Raw genomic sequence first — 18,548 nt, 5'->3', positions numbered from 1 at the left:
CAATTTCAAATATCTCCAAAAGTTGAATCTGTTCATCTGGACGTAGCGTTTTTGTAGGAGAAACGTTTCGTCACTCACCCAAGTGACTTCTTCAGTCTCAGCTGACTGCAGGTTTCCCCAATCTTATAAACAGTACATTTACATAATGACTGAAACCAGCCCACTGAAGGAACAATGGGTTGGGAGGTGTGTTTTTGGAACTGTGTCTTCATTGCACCTACTTCACATACAAGGGTCAGTTCTACAGGCAGAAACATGGGTGTGCCCCAGTTTCACCCATCGTGGCCAATTTGTACATGGAAGAAGTGGAAAGGAGGACTTTGCTATCCTACTCTGGAACACCACCAAGCCATTGGTTCAGATATGTGGATGACACCTGGGTGAAAATCAAATCTCAGGACGTACTACATTTCACGGATCACATTAACTCGGTGGACCAACACATCAAATTCACCAGGGAGGATAAGAAAAGTGGCAGGTTAGCCTTCTTAGACTGTGAGATTTCCATCAGTAATGGGGGACATCTAAAAGCTGACGTGTACCGTAAACCTACACATACGGATCAGTATCTAAGGTTTGACTCTCATCATCCACTGGAGCACAAACTGGGTGCCATTAGGACGCTACAACACAGAGCGAACACCATCCCCACTGACACAGCAGCCAGGGAGGCAGAAGAACTGCACATCAAGAAGGCCCTGAGTAAATGTGGTTATCCCAGCTGGACTTTTGTCAAAGCGGGAAAGGCACCTAAAGAAAGCTCCAGCCGATCCTGGAGAAGGACAGCGGAGAAGGACAACCGCTGTCCAAGCAAAAACCTGTAGTGATCCCATATGTGTCAGGAGTATCGGAACAGTTGAGACGCATTTTTTCTAAACACTGGGTCTCTGTGGCTTTTAAACCCCAAAACACGCTGTGCCAAAAATTGGTCCTCCCCAAGGATCGGGTCCCCCGACACAAACAGAGTAACATAGTGTACGCTGTTAAGTGCCAGGAGGATTGCCAGGATTTATACATCGGGGAAACCAAACAACCGCTGGCGAAGCGGATGGCACAACACAGAAGAGCTACCTCGTCAGGCCAGGACTCTGCAGTCTATTTACACCTACACGCCAGTGGACACTCTTTCAATGATGAGGATGTACACATCCTGGACAGGGAGGAACGCTGGTTTGAGCGCGGAGTCAAGGAGGCCATTTACGTGAAAAGGGAACGACCATCTCTGAATCGAGGAGCGGGCCTAAGGGTACATCTTTCACCATCTTACAATGCTGTGATTGCAGCCATTCCCCAACTCTGTGAATGGTACTCATGGCCATTGATCAGTGGTCTTTGATCAGTGGGTTTTGGTCAGTGGTTGTTGATCAATGGTCATGAGAATTTGCATAATTAAGATTAAGGAACTGACCTCCCAGCCCATTGTTCCTTCAGTGGGCTGGTTTCAGTCATTATGTAAATGTACTGTTTATAAGATTGGGGAAACCTGCAGTCAGCTGAGACTGAAGAAGTCACTTGGATGAGTGACGAAACGTTTCTCCCACAAAAACGCTACGTCCAGATGAACAGATTAAACTTTTGGAGATTTACTCTCGTGGATGATTGAGAATGCATCAAAATTTCAAATATCCAGTGGCCTTGAGGTTTCCATTGATGAAGAATGGACCCACTATCGTTGTACCCCATATACCACACCAAACCATCACTTTTGTTGTTCCAACAGTCTTGGAGGGATCCATCCAATGTGGCTTAGTGTCAGACCAATAGCGGTGGTTTTGTTTGTTAACTTCACCATTCACATAAAAGTTTGCCTCATCACTGAGCAAAATCTTCTGCGTGAACTGAGGGTCCTGTTCCAATTTTTGTTTTGCCCATTCTGCAAATTCTGTGCGCCAATCTGGGTCATCCTCGCTGAGATGCTGCTGTAGTTGGAGTTTGTAAGGGTGTCATTTGTGAGTAGCAAATATCTGCCTAAGGGATGTTCGAGTAATCCACTCTCCAGCGACATGCGGCGAGTGCTGCGCTGTGGGCTCTTGCTGAATGAAGCTAGGACAGCCACTGATGTTTCTTCATTAGTGACAGTTTTCTTGCGTCCACATTTTGGCAAATCCAACACTGAACCAGTTTCACAAAACTTAGCAAGCAGTTTGCTAACTGTAGCTTGGGAGATGGGTGGTCTCGTAGGGTGTCTTGCATTGAAATCTGCTGCAATGACCCGGTTACTGCGTTCACCAGATATCAACACAATTTTGATCCGCTCCTCACGTGTTAACCTCTTCGACATGTCAATGGCTGTGAACAAAGAGAAACTTGTAAATAACTCATGAAAGAATAAAGTTACGTTGAAACCAAGCACACCATTGTTTTTCTTGTGACATTACCAATAAGCTTGATGTGTCACATGGCCCTCTTCCTATTGAAAAAACAAAAGTTGTATCCAAGATGGCCGACTTCTAAATGGCCACCATGGTCACCACCCATTTTGAGGAGTTTGCCCCCTCATATATACTAATGTGCCACAAACAGGGCTTTAATATCACCAATATCACCCTGTACTTTAGCACCAATAGGGGCATTTATTGTTTTGTGATGTATTATTTTTTTACTTGAACTTGCTTACAGTGCCCTTGCAATACTGTTTCATGGCAGGATCCCAAAGCTCTACAATAGACTGAATGCTGGGTGATCCCAGACACTAAATCGCTTTAGGCTCCAGTCTGTCTCATTCATTTACAATATGTTGTCTGGAAAGTAAATAATATTCCAAAAATATTCTGAAGATTCTAGCTTGCATCACAATTTACTTTGATTTTTTGGCCACTAAACAACCCTCAGCGATAACCTGCAGTTAAGTCGACAAATCTGTGAATCCGGTTTACTGGAATGAATCGGATGCTTGGTAGCTGGGGATCAATCCGCCAGGGCCTCTGCTCTGGGTGAGAAGTTCAGCCATCCAGGAGGGCCTCAGAGTCGAGCTGCTGCTCCTCCACATTGAAAGGAGTCCGTTAAGGTGGTTCGAGCATCTGACGAGGATGCCTCCTGGATGAGGTGTTCCGAGCATGTCCCACCGTGAGGAGGCCCCGGGGCAGATCCGGGACACGCTGGAGAGATTGTATCTCTCGACTGACTGGATGACCTGGAGGAGGCGGCCGGGGAGAGAGAGGTCTGGGCTTCTCTGCTTAGGCTGCTGACCCCGTGACCCGGCCTCGGAAAAGCGGAAAATTATGGATGCTGTTTTACTAGTGCTGTGTTGTCCGGCTAAGGTACAATAAGCCCAGTGAAATATACATTAGGGATAATAACCTGCTACTTAATGTGTGTGAAATAAAATAGCATTTTTAGAATTGTTTTTGTTGCAGTTGTATTTTGTTAATATAAAAAACTGTGAAATCTCACTTTCAAGGTGAAAAAATTGTAAATAGTCAGTATCTCACACCATAGTATTAGGACATGTTCATAATCATCTGCAGAAAACCTCTGTTCCTGTATGTTTTTTCAACTTTTTCAGCTGGAATTATATATGACAGCTAGTCAGTGTTGTGAAAGTGAGAGTTTGATCCATCTCTATTTTATTATTATTAAGTACAGGGCTTAAAAAGAGTTCATCGTACCACAGGGCCTTGAGATTTAAAGTATAGAGTATACATTATTTATGGAGCTGTAAAAGAGGAAAAGATTAGTGCATGTCTGCGTGCATTGCTTTGGCTTAACATTTGATAAATGTCTTGGTGACTCCCTGACACACAGGGGGTAGAGCTGATCCACTCAGAGATACTAACTAGAAGCAAATTTAACTTGATGATGGTGCTTTACGAACAGTCGGAGTGTCATCTCAGTTCATCCTGTAGAAAATGTGTTAACCAAAATTAACTGCAATCAGTACTTGTGATTGTAGGGATATTTACCATAACCAGTAATTGCACTTAATAGTGCAGTCAGGGGATCATAATAGTCCTAAGGGTTCAACTTCTGGGGAAAATTGTTTCATTTGTCAGTGAAATCAAGTTGACTGCCCTGTACTTAAGAGGACAAATCCTTGGGACGTATTCTCTGCAGCGTCGACCTGTCCATTGAGCAGAATTAAAAAAGCTTTAGTCTCAGTGGTTTGAGGACAAGGCTGATGAAAAGGGAAAGAGTAGTAAGTGGAAGCAATGGGGGAGGATGCTGAATTTGTCATGAGAGAGATGCTCTTAAATATTATCACCTCCTAAAATCAAAGTGGTAATTTCAGGAAGTGGTAAGAAGATTTCTTTTTACAAAGAAGCAGAAGATTTTAGTGTTGGGAAAATATCACATTTTCCAAAGGGTCAATGCAGAGTGAATCACAGTGGGCAGAGAGATGAGGCTGCAGTGCTCTCTATGGGCCAAAACCTTCAGACACTGGTGGCAGCACCCCAGTCCCTTTTGTGACAGCAGCTGGTTTCTGTGAGCTGTCACAGGAAATCACTTACTGTGAACACAGATTTAAAGAAATTCAAGTGTTGGGGCATTTTCCTGTTAACTACAAAGTGCTATGAGCATGATTAAAACTGACTTGTTCACATATAAAATTGATATTGATCCAAAAGACATGAAAGTGTCATTTTTAGTGTATGCATGTCTTTGTAATGTGTTTTTCGTATTTGATTTGTTTCTTGCATTTGATTGTGCTCTGCTTTTCCTTCAGAATTCGACCTGTGCCAGTTCACCCTGGTCAGAGCCAGCAGTATGTTATAAAGCCCAAATACTACCAAAGGCACACCACTCACACACAGACTCACGTCCAGACCCAGCCTGAAAGACCCATCCCCCTAACAGTGGGACACAACCCTATCCACGGTGAGTAAGTCCTAAAAATCATCTTTTCATGCATCTTCTCTCTGTCTTAATGAGTGTTTTACTGTGGTACAGAGTGTGTTTTTTAGTCGGTGAGAGTGTTGATTTCTGAAACCCTTAATTTACAGTGACTTAACTATACTTGAGCAACATAATCCACAAAGATGAGTAGCATGTTTGCATTATTGCAGTGCAATGGCACGTTATCTAGCTGACCTTAATTCAGTGCGATGTTAAGATAAATTGAGCAAAACGTTAGTTCATGTTGGCCAAAAAGTTCAGCTCAGCAATAATCTCAGCAAATCCGCTGACATCAGCTGATAGCGTTTACATGTCCAGCTGACAACAATCATGTAGAATGAAAGCTGTTTTTTCCTGCTGTGACAACTTGATGTGTATCTGCAAGTTGCTTTGTAACTCACCTCCAGCAACTTATTTCATGGTGTATCTGACTATTAATACTGCTTTGTTCTGCCCCCCACATCTTGTGCCTCCTATGTATATTTATAGAGGTCTCCAAACAGAGCTGTGCTACCAATATGACATAATAGCCTTCCTTTGGCTACTTTCAGTTAGTGTGATTTTTTTCTTCTTATCTGAAAAAGTGAAGGGAAGTGTAAGAATATTTACTACATTACCCACAATCATGAATGAATATACATAAGACATTTCAAATGTAACATGAATGATGTCTGTGTCCGTTTTCTAAATTAAACTGCTTAATGGGAGAACTACTGAGAATCCTGTTGATACATTGTTACAAAGTTACCATTTTAAAGTCACGTCAGAGGCTTCAGCTGTAATTTTTATGCACATACACGCACAGAAACCATCACATTGGGTCTGACACTGTGAGGATGTGGAGAGAATGTGCAGCTTGCAGTTCGGCAGCAAAAGGATTTGTTCAAATTGCAGCTCCAGCGGTAAATGGCATAAAGACTTAAGCATCGCTTGCTGCTCTGGGCTGTCGAAAATGAATTATTAGTCTCATTTTCTGTGGGCAATTTCAGACAAAGGCAGGGAGTATAAGAGTTCGAATTGGAGAATGGAATGAACTAACTGTGTCATTTGGGGAGAACCAGTCAGTTTGCTGAAACAAGTGCCTCTGTAGATTTGAGTGGAAGGAAGCTGCCTACAGCCGAGTCTATCTGCTACCTACCTGACAAATTATCCGCACTTTACAGTTTAAAGTGGACGCCAGTGTGCCAAACATCTAATATACTGTATTTCCTCACTTAGCCCGTGAGTTCATAACAATCTGATGGTGCAAAAATCGTAAACGGTTATGATTTAATGTATTGTAATATTTTATACAAGGCATAATATTGAGATTGTCATGTGTACATGAATTCAGTCCTAGCCACTTTGTCACAGACTCCCATGCTGAAAAGCCAGACTTCAGCAATGAAATTAACACATTTACAAAGTGAGTTGAATGTTTTTATAACTCACTCACTTGAATTTCATTAAGGATAAACGGCATGTGGAAGTAGCTGGACCTTTCTATTGTGTTTGTGCTGTTTCATAATAAATAATCTGACAAATAATAAAGTCTGCTGAGCAGCACAAACCATCCAAGAAGTTTGTGTTTCAGTTTTTAGTGAAATGCTGAAGCTTTACTAAGCTGTTGTGCTGTTTGTGCACCCATACAGTTTACAGATGACAGCAAACAATATAGATACACAAGGTCTGCTGCTCAGCAGACCTTGTGTATCTATACCATGTGTACCATTTGTCACTTGTATATATTGTTATTTTGTCTTCTGTTATCTTATAGTCAATCATAATGCTTTAGTGTACACACAGCACATGTAACCTTGGCTCTGCATACTATCCCGGGTCTGTTTAGGATAGCATTGGTTACATTCATTACATCTGTGCAAATGTTCTTAAAGCTAAATGCCACTTAATCATTAGTTGATTTGAATCTTTCATTTGTTTATGTAGTTTGGTTGTACGTACCATTGTGTGTTCCTTTGTGCAGGTCTTATGTGTAAAACTGGTATATGGGAAAGGCCGCCCCGTTACTTCCTGTTTATATAGGATATGATGCATTGATCATGTCAATTGAGTGTAACCAAATGAAGGGGTGTTTCTTTGTGTCAAATTGTTAATTTCCTTTAAAATAACCTCATGAGTCGGATTTTGTGACGAGATTGACTTTTCAATCCGTTTAGTTGGGTGAATGAGTTTGTTAAGTGGAAGAATGATTTTATTCCTGTTTCTTTGACTGTGTTATTTAGTGTACCCTGTTTTCCACGGCAGAGATTAATGAGTTTCAGCTGTGGGTAAAATTCTGTATAAAGCAGGTGAGATTTTGACTGTGAGGGTCTTATGTTTTGCGAAACAATTGTTGAAAGGTGACGCCAGAAAATAAAGAACACTTAAAAGAAACTTGAACAGTCTGCAGATGCTGTCTTCCTATCACTCTCCTTGCTGCTTATGTTATGCTACCTCACACTGTCTACCAGGAATTAGAGGAACAGCAGTTTCACTTCAGCTTCATTATTATTATTAATAAAACTGACCTAAACAAAATCCAACGAGGAGAATAAACACAATGTATTTCTATGTCATAAAGTAATAAACCATGTACTATATACCTATAATACATGGTTTATTTCTAAAAGAATCGGGGGGGGGTCTCTGGATAAACCTGTGAAGTAGTTAGTAAACTTGGAAACATTCGTGCAATACCTTCGACGCTGCTCGTGACATTCACATTTTTAGGAGACGCTTTTTTTATTTCTGAACTTCCCAAACCATTCAGAGAGAAAAACAAAATCCTTTTTTTGGACCACCTTTGGCTGGCAGTCGGACCCTAATACATCTGACAGATCAACAAGAGCCATAATTCAGCAGCTCGTGGTTGGTTATTGTGGCTTGTCATAAATTCAAGGCTGGACTCCAACATCAGACTCACTGGGATGTATCTATGAATAAGCCAATATTTTTCAAAGGATCCTTAGACGGCACGAGTGGTTGTGCCTCTGGACGCAGCCGATTGGACTGACTTGAGGTTATTAATGGGGAAGTCAGCAGACAGAGCAGTGTTGATGCTTGGCTTTGCAGCATTGCAGACTTGAGCAGACCTACGCATGGCCACAATGACCCAGACCCGGTTTCAAAATAATTTCCTCAGCTCATTTGAATTTCAGCTAGCAGTTTCTAAATGCCAGAAAATGTGCCAGACATAAAAACCAGTGAAGGAAAAGGGGCACGGACGCATATGAGAGGACAGAGGGCAGTGACCGCAATTTCCAGACATTTCTATGCAATGCATTTCTGGGAGAGAGTTTTTCTTTAAACCTTGGCTTCTAAATAAATATTTGGCAAAACCAAGTGTTATTTCAAGTGCCGTTCGTTGCCTGTTCATCTGCTGAATGAGATGTAAGAGGACTTATAATAGAACCAACATGTGCCTGCTGCTGGTTTCACAAATACCATACTTAAACGAGTTGCTAAAATAACAAAAATAACACAGAATAGATTCTCACATCATTTTTATAATTACAATCTAGAATGTAATGACCTTCTATAAATTACACTCCAGGCCTGTGTCGGTTGTCTACATAGTGTCAGATATCTCCCACACAGTACAACCACAAAGTTATAGTCTCCACATAGATGTGAGTGTCTACTTCAAAGTAGACCGAGAGTATCTGAAGTAAATTGTGTGTTTGGACTACGGTTGATAGCATTTTGCAACTGAATATAGCATCAAATCCATTTACAATCATAAACTTTACAAATCCCTTGTGGGATGAAATTTGCTCCAACACGAGGTTTAGAGTCGTCTCATTCATCTCTCACTGTGTTATCTGGATAGCAGATCTCTGTGTGTCCACGGGCTCCATGCAAATCCGGTTTAACCCTCCTCAAGTCCAGACCGGTGTGGTAATGTACCTGGACCCGAATAACGCTTTAGCTGGAGTAATGTGCATTACTGTTCATATAAATCATTAGAACCCTAAACTGATCAGGGGTCAGATAACTGCTACAGAATCGAGGTGTGTCTTCTATTTGATTGTATGTGTAGAAATGTTTGGATATTTTTTCCTTGTCAGTCACGCATATAAATACCTTTTTAGTAAAGGCATTTCTAATTTTAACAATTGGATCTCAGTCTGTCTTGGGGTTATTTATACTTTTTCTGTGATCAGATAGTTATTTAATTTAACTGATATACATGAACATGAAGTGCTGAGCAATCACAGGGTTTAGTTAGATTTTTATAGTTTATTGCTTTGTGCCATTTTATGGGGTGGAAGTAATGGTCAGCACATTATAAATATAATGTATATTGTTACCCTGTGACCCTAATTCAGAAGATTTGGCAGTGCAGTTTTTTCCAGATGGAACAGGATTTAAGTAAGATCTATTGAAACACATAACTAAGATAACTCGACAATAATATATTAAACGGTAAATGGCCTGTATTTGTATAGCGCTTTACTAGTCCCTAAGGACCCCGAAGCGCTTTACACATCCAGTCATCCACCCATTCATACACTGGTGATGGCAAGCTATATTGTAGCCACAGCCACCCTGTGGCGCACTGACAGAGGCGAGGCTGCCGGACACTGGCGCCACCGGGCGAAGTGTCTTGCCCAAGGACACAACGACTGAGACTGTCCAAGCCGGGACTCGAAACGGCAACCTTCCGATTACAAGGCGAACTCCCAACTCTTGAGCCACGATCGCCCCATATCAAATGTTTTACTTTCATTTAATGAACTGAAGGATTTCTGAACGATTTTTGATTTTGTTTTCCCCCCAGTAATAGTAGAGATACAGATCAGACAATTTGATTTGAAAACACTCTAATAGGCACCAACAAATATGTTAGGAGGGATCCAGTTCAATTACTCTAGTGGAAGTTAGACCTAGCTCACTGCTGTCAGCTGTAGTTGCCCATGTTGGCGCACCCTGCCAGTCAAAGCATGCATGCTGCTAACATGACCCTAACATCAATTCAATTTTATTTATATAGCGCCAAATCACAACAACAGTCGCCTCAAAGCACTTTAAGGTAGACCCTACAATAATACATACAGAGAAAAACCCAACAATCATATGATCCCCTATGAACAAGCACTTTGGCGACAGTGGGAAGGAAAAACTCCCTTTTAACAGGAAGAAACGTCCGGCAGAACCAGGCTCAGGGAGGGGCGGGGCCATCTGCTGCGACCGCAGGGGAGAGTACTAGCAGTAGCAATCAAGAATAAGGATGCATTGCCTGGATACAACTTGTGTTAAACATTATTAAAATATGACTGATTAGTTTGACTGAAAAGCAATTCTCATGTTGACAGCTGCTGCATCTTGTAAACATATTATTTATTTATGTGATGGCTTTTTTTGGTTAAGTGTTTGTGTGTTTATATAAAGGACAATTTTGTCATAGCACCTGTCAATTAAAGAAACATTATTGATTGATTTTTTTCCCCCTCCTGGGTCACCACTCGTTGCAGTCTTTCAGTCTTTTCATTTTTTGTGTTTTTCAGTGCTTTTCATTTGTCCCGTTAGTTCTTTCACTTCTTTGTACTTCCCTCATGTCCGTTGTCATAGTTTCAGCAGTCTCCCTCCAGAAGCTTGGTGATATTTGTGAGTCTTATTGATGCTATGATTATTATTCCTTATAATAAAGTATTCTGATTGTGATTAATGAGACAACGATTGTTATTCTCTCATTGATAAATTTATCATTGATAAATACTGTGTGGGCTGTGTCGACCTCACATTTCTTGGGTAGTGCACGTCGGGTTACGGTGCAGGGTTTCAGAGTGGTTTGTGGTTAAGGCGTAACGTAGATCTCCTGCTGAAGCATATATCCCCAGTTACTGTGTAACACAGCAAAGCTACAAATAGCAGACCCCTGAGCCTAATTTAATGGGAATACCATGGCTGGTTTTTGCTCAGCATGCAGTCAGCACTAGACTTTTTGAAAGTAGCAGACATGTTTGCTCTTCTAAAACAGGAAGCCTGCAGCCTCTCTGTCAGCCCTGTCCCACGCGACAGACAGCCTGTCAGCAACTGGCTGTGGTGCGACATCTGGTAAAGTTATTCTCCGTCTCCCCTCAGCTATCCCTCAGCTCTCCCACACTGCCAAAGCAACCTCAGACAAGTGTTAGCAGTGTGGGTCATGACTGAAGGTTTGGTCAGGGAGGATCACCTCACCATCACCACAGTGACCAAAGAAGCATGCCACAAATAGTATACAATCAGAGTAGGGATTTCTGGAACTGTTGATCTTAGGTCAGCTTAATTGTAGGACCAGTTCCTACAATTGAGACCAACTTCATCAGCTTCATGAAGGACTCTAACCACAAATATAAAGACTGCACAGTCTACACTCATGCCTTTGCAAAATATATGTTTGCATTATAAAATCCCAAATGTTTTCCCTAAAATTCTTTGCCACCTCCTTCAGCTGTACTTGGTCAGATCTTTGCTAATGATGTCAATTTAGGGTGCAAGTTAAAATATGTTATCTAAATAAAGTTGTTCTTTTATGCAAGAATTATCTGAGTTTTGACATTAGTGTTGTAACGAAGCCCCTTTTAAAAATCTTGAAATAAACAAGTGGTGGGACCTAAAAATGAAGTACCTCAATTCACTCGGTCATGTTCCCATTTGAACATTTTGTAAAAATGTGTCACTCCCACCGAAAACAACTTAAAAAAACACTAACTGTCTAATAAGTGGCATAATAGAAGTCAAGGTATCATGATGTATGCTTGATAGTGATGTGTCGATCGCGAACGAAACGGCTCTTAGAGCCGGATCTTTGACGTGAACGACGCGAGCCGGCTCCTTATCGCGAGCCGTGTTTTTTTTTTCCTTCTCTCACCCTCTCTCTTGCACTTTTTTCCCGCTTCACTCTACATGCGAGCCGTGTGCTTTGCGCTGGGCAGAGGGGGAAGGGGCGGTAGCTACACTTGCAGGAGCACAGGAACAGAGCGGGAGGGAGAGAGAGAGAAAGTGAGCCAGGGATAATGGAAAGGTAAAGTAATCATCCACAACTATTTTTAGTTGTGGATGATAAAGGATTCAGAAAGTTTATTCATGCAGGTCAATATGACAGAGAATATGCATCTTCATGTACAAACCCTGAAGCACCTACAAACTCCAAAACACGTAAAAACTCAGACACACGTACAAAACACAACAGAAGTGCTCCAGGATGCTAGGGGGCAGTGTTGAGCTTTTGTTACCTAGTGGCTACACAAGCCAGCAAGTACCAACGACCGGATTTGGTGTGTGGTAGTAACAGGTAAATGAACATTTTTTTAAATTATTTGAATATATATGAGTGCCTGTGTATAAATACACAAACAATACACACATGTATTGTTTGTGTATTTATACACAAACAATACAATTTAGATCACTTAAATTGTGTAATTTAAGTGATCTAGGTAGCTCTGTTCTGAAGTTCAGTTCATGCTAGAAATGTGTTTTGGAGTTTGTACGTGTTTTGTCTCTAGGGGCCACTACATATATCTATATATAAACATATATAAATAAAACCACTTTTTTTTACATTAGTAATTCCTTTTGTGCAAAATTTTATATTATTGTTAATAATAAATTAATTAAAGCAACAAAACAACCTAAAGAGCCGGTTCAGAGCCGAAAGAGCCGGCTCTTTTTAGTGAGCCGAGCCGAAAGAGCCGGTTCTCTAAAAAGAGCCGGAAATCCCATCACTAATGCTTGAGACAGTCTTTTCTAGTTCCCCTGTGCTCTCCTGCATCCTGCTGTCATGTTTGTGACTTTGAGTGAGTAAGACTAGAGATGGAAGAGCTGATCTAGAAGCGATGACTGCAATGGTTTGGCCACGTCTGCAGCATGAGCAACCATCGCCTGCCATGATGGTTGCTCCCAGAAACCCTACGACACCCACAGCGACGTATTGGCTTCATGGATGACCTCCCCCGCCAACTGCCAGCTAGGGACAAAAGAAGAAGAAGAAAGAAGACTTAAGAAGCCCTATATAGATGTAACTACATAACATGTTTGCCAGTGTTATCCATCCATCCACTTGTCTTTATTCTACTTGGGGTCACTAATGTGCAAAATGAACATCATGTTGTATTTAAAACTTGACACTAGTGGCTGAGACCCTAAAACTGACCAGGAACGTGTTTATTGAGGTCACAGAACAAGGCAGTTGGGGGCCATTTTCCCATAGACTTACATAGAATATAAACCTGCACCAGGGTTTAGATGGATGTGCCGTCAGATGTGCCGGAACAATTGTGCTTCATGGCAGCAGTTCCGTCTCACAACTTTGCAGACCTAAATTTTCAGCTTTCAGTGGGTCTTAATGGTTTGGCTCATTAGTGTACGTATTAATTCGTTTTTAAATAATTAATGTTCCTTGTGTGCAAAAACATTGCAGATGACTCTAAAAATGCATTCTGTGAACCCTGACTTTTCTTTTGAAGCCTCTACAGTTGTATGCCCTTTGATGGCTCACACAAAGCCTCTGTGCCTTAAAGGAAAACATCAGAAAGAAAAACAACTATCCCCCTTTCTGTACTCGCTCATTCCTCTCTGCTATGCCACAGCTTCTTTGTTGCCTGGATGAATCACGCCCTGAACCTTTTCTCTCTTCAAGATGATTATGTCTGTGTTGTGTAAGAGATGCTCCTTTACCTCTGTTTCCATATGCTCGACACGATCAACAAAAATCCTCTTCTTCTCTCATTCTCTCCCCTCCCTCTCCTGTTGCTACTTCAATCATGAAACTGAACAATGATCAGCTGATCGTCTCTCTTGTTTGTTTATCGCCCACTTTGCACCAGAAAGAGGAAACCAGCGGATGTTGCGCTAAACAACAGCAGCACGTTCAATAGGTTGCAATATGTACATTATCTCGGCAATACCTTTGAAAGATTGAAGATTGTATGTGGCGTTCCTCAAGGTTCTATTTTGGGACCTAAACTTTTTAATTTATATATTAATGATACCTGTGACGTATCAAAAAGGTTACATTTTATTTTATTTGCAGATGACACAAATTTTTATTGCTCTGGGGAGAATTTATAAGATTTGGTTGAAATTATGATTTCTGAGATGTTAAGATTAAAAAAATGGTTTGATGTAAATAAATTATCTTTGAATCTGACAAAAACAAAATTCATGATATTTGGCAATTGTGTAAAGGAGGAAGAAGTCATTATGTCCATTAATGGAGAATTGATTGAAAGAGTTACTGAAAAGTGCAGGACTCACAGACTCAGGGGATGAACTCAAAATCACAGCTTTATTTGCTGGTCACAGAAAAACGAGCATACAAAGTAAACTAAGCTAAACTGGGAAACAATGAACTAAAACTCACAGGGAGCTCCACACAGCAAGAGGGACAACACGACACTGACTCAGAGAAACACAGGGTTTAAATACACTGGGAAGTAACGAGGGGAATGAGACACAGAAGGAGAGCACAGCTGGGAGAAATCAGAACTGACGAGACAAGGGAGCAAAGTAGGATACACTCACATGAGACACAGACCTTCAAAGTAAAACAGGAATTAGCACAGACGCAAACTAGACTAGGGGAGACAGAGCAACTAAGAAACACAGACAACACCAACAACAAAGAGACACAGAGGGCAGCTACTAAATACTCAGAGAACTAAACAGAATACAAGAAAACCAAACTAAGACACTAAAGAATAAGCTGGGACAACAAAGAACTAAGAACATAATACAAAAAACTCAGAGGCACAAGGAGCTCAAAACACTGGGTCACTGACCCAGGACCGTGACATGGGGTGTAATAGTAGATGAAAATTTAATGTGGAAATCACATATTGAGTATATTATAAAGAAGATGGTTAAAAACATTTATATTTTGGGAAATGTAAGAGATTTATTAGACTACAAAACAATGCGCATTTTATATTTTTCATTGTTTTCCTCATACTTTAGTTACTGTGTCAAAGTTTGGGGGAATACATATGAGAATACTAAAAAAACCTCTGAACTTATTACAGAAGAAAGTGATACGAAGGATTCATAACGTTAAATATAGAGAACATAAAAATAAATTATTTATAAAATCGAAATTATTAAAATTAGGAGATTTAGTGAAACTACACACACTATTAATTATGTTTAAGGATAAAAATAATATTTTGCCTTTTAAGTTACAAAGAGTATTTTTAATGTGTTCGGGGGGAGAAGACAGCAGAAGGAAATTTTATATTAAGCATCAGCTAGCTAGGACTACACAAAGATTAATGAGTCCAACGGTTAGGGGTGTACGACTGTGGAACTCTCTTCATTATAATTTAAAGAATTGTATAAATTTACATTGTTTTAAAAAGTGTCTAAAACGATAACTCAATATGAAGAATGTGAATGAAATTGGAGTTAATTGAAAAAGGATCCATTATTTTTTTGCCTCATTTATTTTATTTACTTATCTTTTCTCCTTGTTACTATGTGGAGTGCTATATTCTGATTGTAAAGTTGTTGTTTGGTTTGAGTTATGACCGGAGATAAATGTTAATGTTAGTTTGTTCCTTGATTTTTGGTGCCCACTTGCAATATAAGTTGGATTGTAGATAGGGGGCAGGATTTAATAAGAATATTTTCTTCTTCCTGCTCCTTTTCACACATGGTTGCTTTACTGATAGAAAGTGTGGTTGGTTTGTCTGAAAGAACTAACTGTGGAAACTGTTGTACCAAGTGTGAAATAAATAAATAAATGAAATGAGATGAAATAAAATGACGTTCAAGCTTGATCAGCTGTTGTTAGAATTTATTTAATATTACTTTCTAGTATCAGCTGATGTTTGCTGGAGCCACAGCTGTAAAGCTGCTGGTCATGATATCGGTTTGGATATGTGGTGAGAGGGAAACATGAAGATGATACAAATCATAAATATATACCAACAAGACAGCGTACATCACTGCCACAACAGCGTTTGTTTTAGGCTTTATGTTTTTTCCTGTAATACCTGGTGGTGTAGTCAGGACGATTTTTTGTCAGTTCAGCCTTATATATTATGTTTAACCTGAGTGACCACCCGGTCAGCTGGGGGGTAACAGGCATCTCCAAAAACATTAGAGCAGTTATGCAAATATGTGATGTCTTGATAAATCAAGCAGATATTAGAAGTGTACACAGCACCATTCTCGCTTGAAAATATCTTAAAAGTTTATTTTGTGACCCAGACAGAGTAATATTTCAAACTCTGTGCTCTTCTGCCACTGCCTCGTTTGAGTTTCGGATGAAATGGATTCTGGGATATTGCATTTCGTCATTTCAAGCTGATTGGAGACCAAAACAGCCAATCATATTTTTTGCATCCAAGTCTGTGATTGGCTGGTTTTGTGGCACAAATATAATGGTTTACAGAAAGAGTTGAACGTGCACGGGCAGAAATGTTGAGAGCGCGAGCAACACATTGCACAAGCGCAGATGCAAAAACTGAGCGAGAGGGGCTGCTGTTGTGTGTGTGGATAATAGCAAACACTGAAATACAGTTTTTGCACGCAGCAATGAATTTTGTTCACTCAAATTTAGCTTTTCTTTGCTCAAAATAAATTTCTCCTCAAAATGCAACACTTGCACCTGCAAACTTTTTTACGTGCGCTCAATTTTTTTTTACGTGCGCTCAGAATAGTGGTACAAAAATAACGCCATAGCTTTCAAGCTTTTGAATTTATTATCCAGGTTATCTTCAGCAGCAGACTCTTTATGTTCTCATTTAAAGAGGGAAACTGATGCATTTGCATTTTCTCCTCCCTGAGCCTGGTTCTGCCGGAGGTTTTCTTCCTGTTAAAAGGGAGTTTTTTCTTCCCACTGTTGCCAAAGTGCTTGTTCATAGGGGGTCATAATATTGTTGGGTTTCTCTGTATGTATTATTGTAGGGTCTACCTTAAAATATAAAGCGTCTTGTGGTGACAATTGAACTGATTTGAATTTGACTCTTCTTCTGAGCAATATGGTGTAGGAAAATAAAAATAAATAATAAGCCAAAATAAAGACAAAATTGGGTGAATACTATATATCAGCACAGTGGCTCAGTAAACCTTAACATTTGATTTTCTTTAGACAAATGTTTGTTTTAAAAAAGCTTCAAAATTGTTTGCAGATTGGAGGTTTCCAGGTGGATGTTTTGGCACTTTTTGTTTATATTTTTGTTCCTTTAGTGAAGTGAAGTCCCACATTCCCCCTGCCCACAGTTACTTTGCCATTCTCCTTTCCTTGTTTATTTCCTTTTGGAAATAATCTTCCCTCCAAGGGGAATTGGACAAACCATGTGTGGACTTTAAATTTTGGACGTCTATATATACCCCTGGCACTATTTTTAAAACCAGTTTCCATTGGCTTTGGGTAGTAACCGCTACATCACATTAAGTCCCTGTTTAATAGTTAATTTTTGCACCTATTAGTGAATGTTTAGGTAGTCTGGGGCGTTTTATCCAGTGGTTTTCACTGCTCTCGGGTTTTTAAAAAAAAGATTCCTCTTTTTCAGCTCCTTGGATTTACTCCACGAGTCTGCACTCGCTGGCATGAACAGCTGACAGTCTTAGACAAAGCACTGAGTGCTGGAGACAGGGGTTTGGACCTGACACAGGGATGCCAAGAACCACTGCATAGGGAAGAGATATTAAAAAACTGTGTGTGTGTGTGTGTGTGTGTGTGTGTGTGTGTGTGTGTGTGTGTGTGTGGGTAGGTGGGGGGGACGAAGAAAATTGAGTGGATTAAAGAGAAAAAGCTTCATGTAACTAAAGAGGTGTATGTGTTAAACAGTAGGTTACACATGCTGTGTACTTTGAAGCCTTCTTTTTTTCCTGTCAGTAATAACTGAGGGCTGGATTTCATGAGGGTGGAGAAGGAATATTTAGCGAACATAGGAATGGGGAGATAAGCTTTTTTCTTTCATTCCTCCGTAAGACTGGGGCAACTTTTTTACGGATTTGGTGCCTTCGTAGTATTTTTGGAGATTTTGCTGTTTATTTGAGGTGCTAGTGTTCCTTAAGAGTAAAAATCAAGGGGAAAGAGAAGGAAAAGAAAGGCGAAGCACAAGGAATGCTTGTACTGGAGCTGAAGGTGGCATAATTGCTGTTTGTCTGTTTTGGAAGATATGCCGATATCCACCTTCTGATGACGAATTGGAAGGAATCCCAGAGTTTTGTTTGCTGACTTCTCCCGCTCCCACAATTTTTTTTTTCTTTATTCCTGCTCATATTTCAGAGGCGCCCCTGGATTTAGGAGCACTGGTGAAGGAGGAGGAATAGATAGGCAGGCAGTTTGAAGTGTTGGGCCGAGACACACGTTTTTGAGAAATTGAAAATTACATAGTAGCTGTATTTTGTGTTTTTTTTCTTTTTTTTAGTCGTTGTTTTGACTGAAGCCTTAGCACATGATTGAGACAAGCTTCAACATGAAAGTAATTTCACTTCCAGTGGCTCAAAGAATAACCGAAGTTCCTCTGCTCTCCCTCCCTCTTGTCTTGCTTTGTGCCATATTTTTGGCGGCAGCAGGCAACCATACGGGAAGAATCAAGGTGGTCTTCACGCCCACTGTCTGCAAACTGACCTGCATAGGTGGCAGGTGTCACAACAACTGTGAGCGGGGAAACACCACCACCATCATCAGTGAGAATGGTCATGCCACAGATACCCTGACAGCACCCAACTTCAGAGTAGGTAAGTGATCCTGGCTTTTGTTGGTTGCGCACATTACCAATCTCGATGGGTGGTATTACTAC

General features: G+C 40.5%; 1 protein-coding gene and 1 long non-coding RNA gene across 9 annotated transcripts in view; both read left to right on the top strand.

Moving 5' to 3' along the window:
- ltbp1 (latent transforming growth factor beta binding protein 1) overlaps positions 1-18,548 on the top strand; it is a 133,821-nt gene that overhangs the window by 45,977 nt on the left and 69,296 nt on the right. For 7 of the 8 annotated variants that reach the window (XM_085183135.1, XM_085183132.1, XM_085183130.1 and 4 more), the window contains exons 4-5: positions 4,664-4,815; positions 18,319-18,486. In XM_085183135.1, coding sequence (XP_085039261.1) covers positions 4,664-4,815; positions 18,319-18,486 — 320 coding nt within the window. The remainder of the gene's footprint in view (positions 1-4,663; positions 4,816-18,318; positions 18,487-18,548) is intronic. The other variant, XM_085183131.1, reaches the window with a different exon arrangement.
- Positions 12,272-14,515, top strand: LOC146504886 (uncharacterized). The gene is made up of 2 exons (XR_014877663.1): positions 12,272-14,039; positions 14,082-14,515. It is a non-coding gene; the product is annotated as an uncharacterized LOC146504886 (long non-coding RNA).

This window comes from Neolamprologus multifasciatus, chromosome 13, assembly GCF_963576455.1.
Source record: "Neolamprologus multifasciatus chromosome 13, fNeoMul1.2, whole genome shotgun sequence".
NCBI lineage: Eukaryota > Metazoa > Chordata > Actinopteri > Cichliformes > Cichlidae > Neolamprologus > Neolamprologus multifasciatus.
Note: the sequence above shows the minus strand (reverse complement) of the source record. Positions and strands in the feature narration are given on the sequence as shown.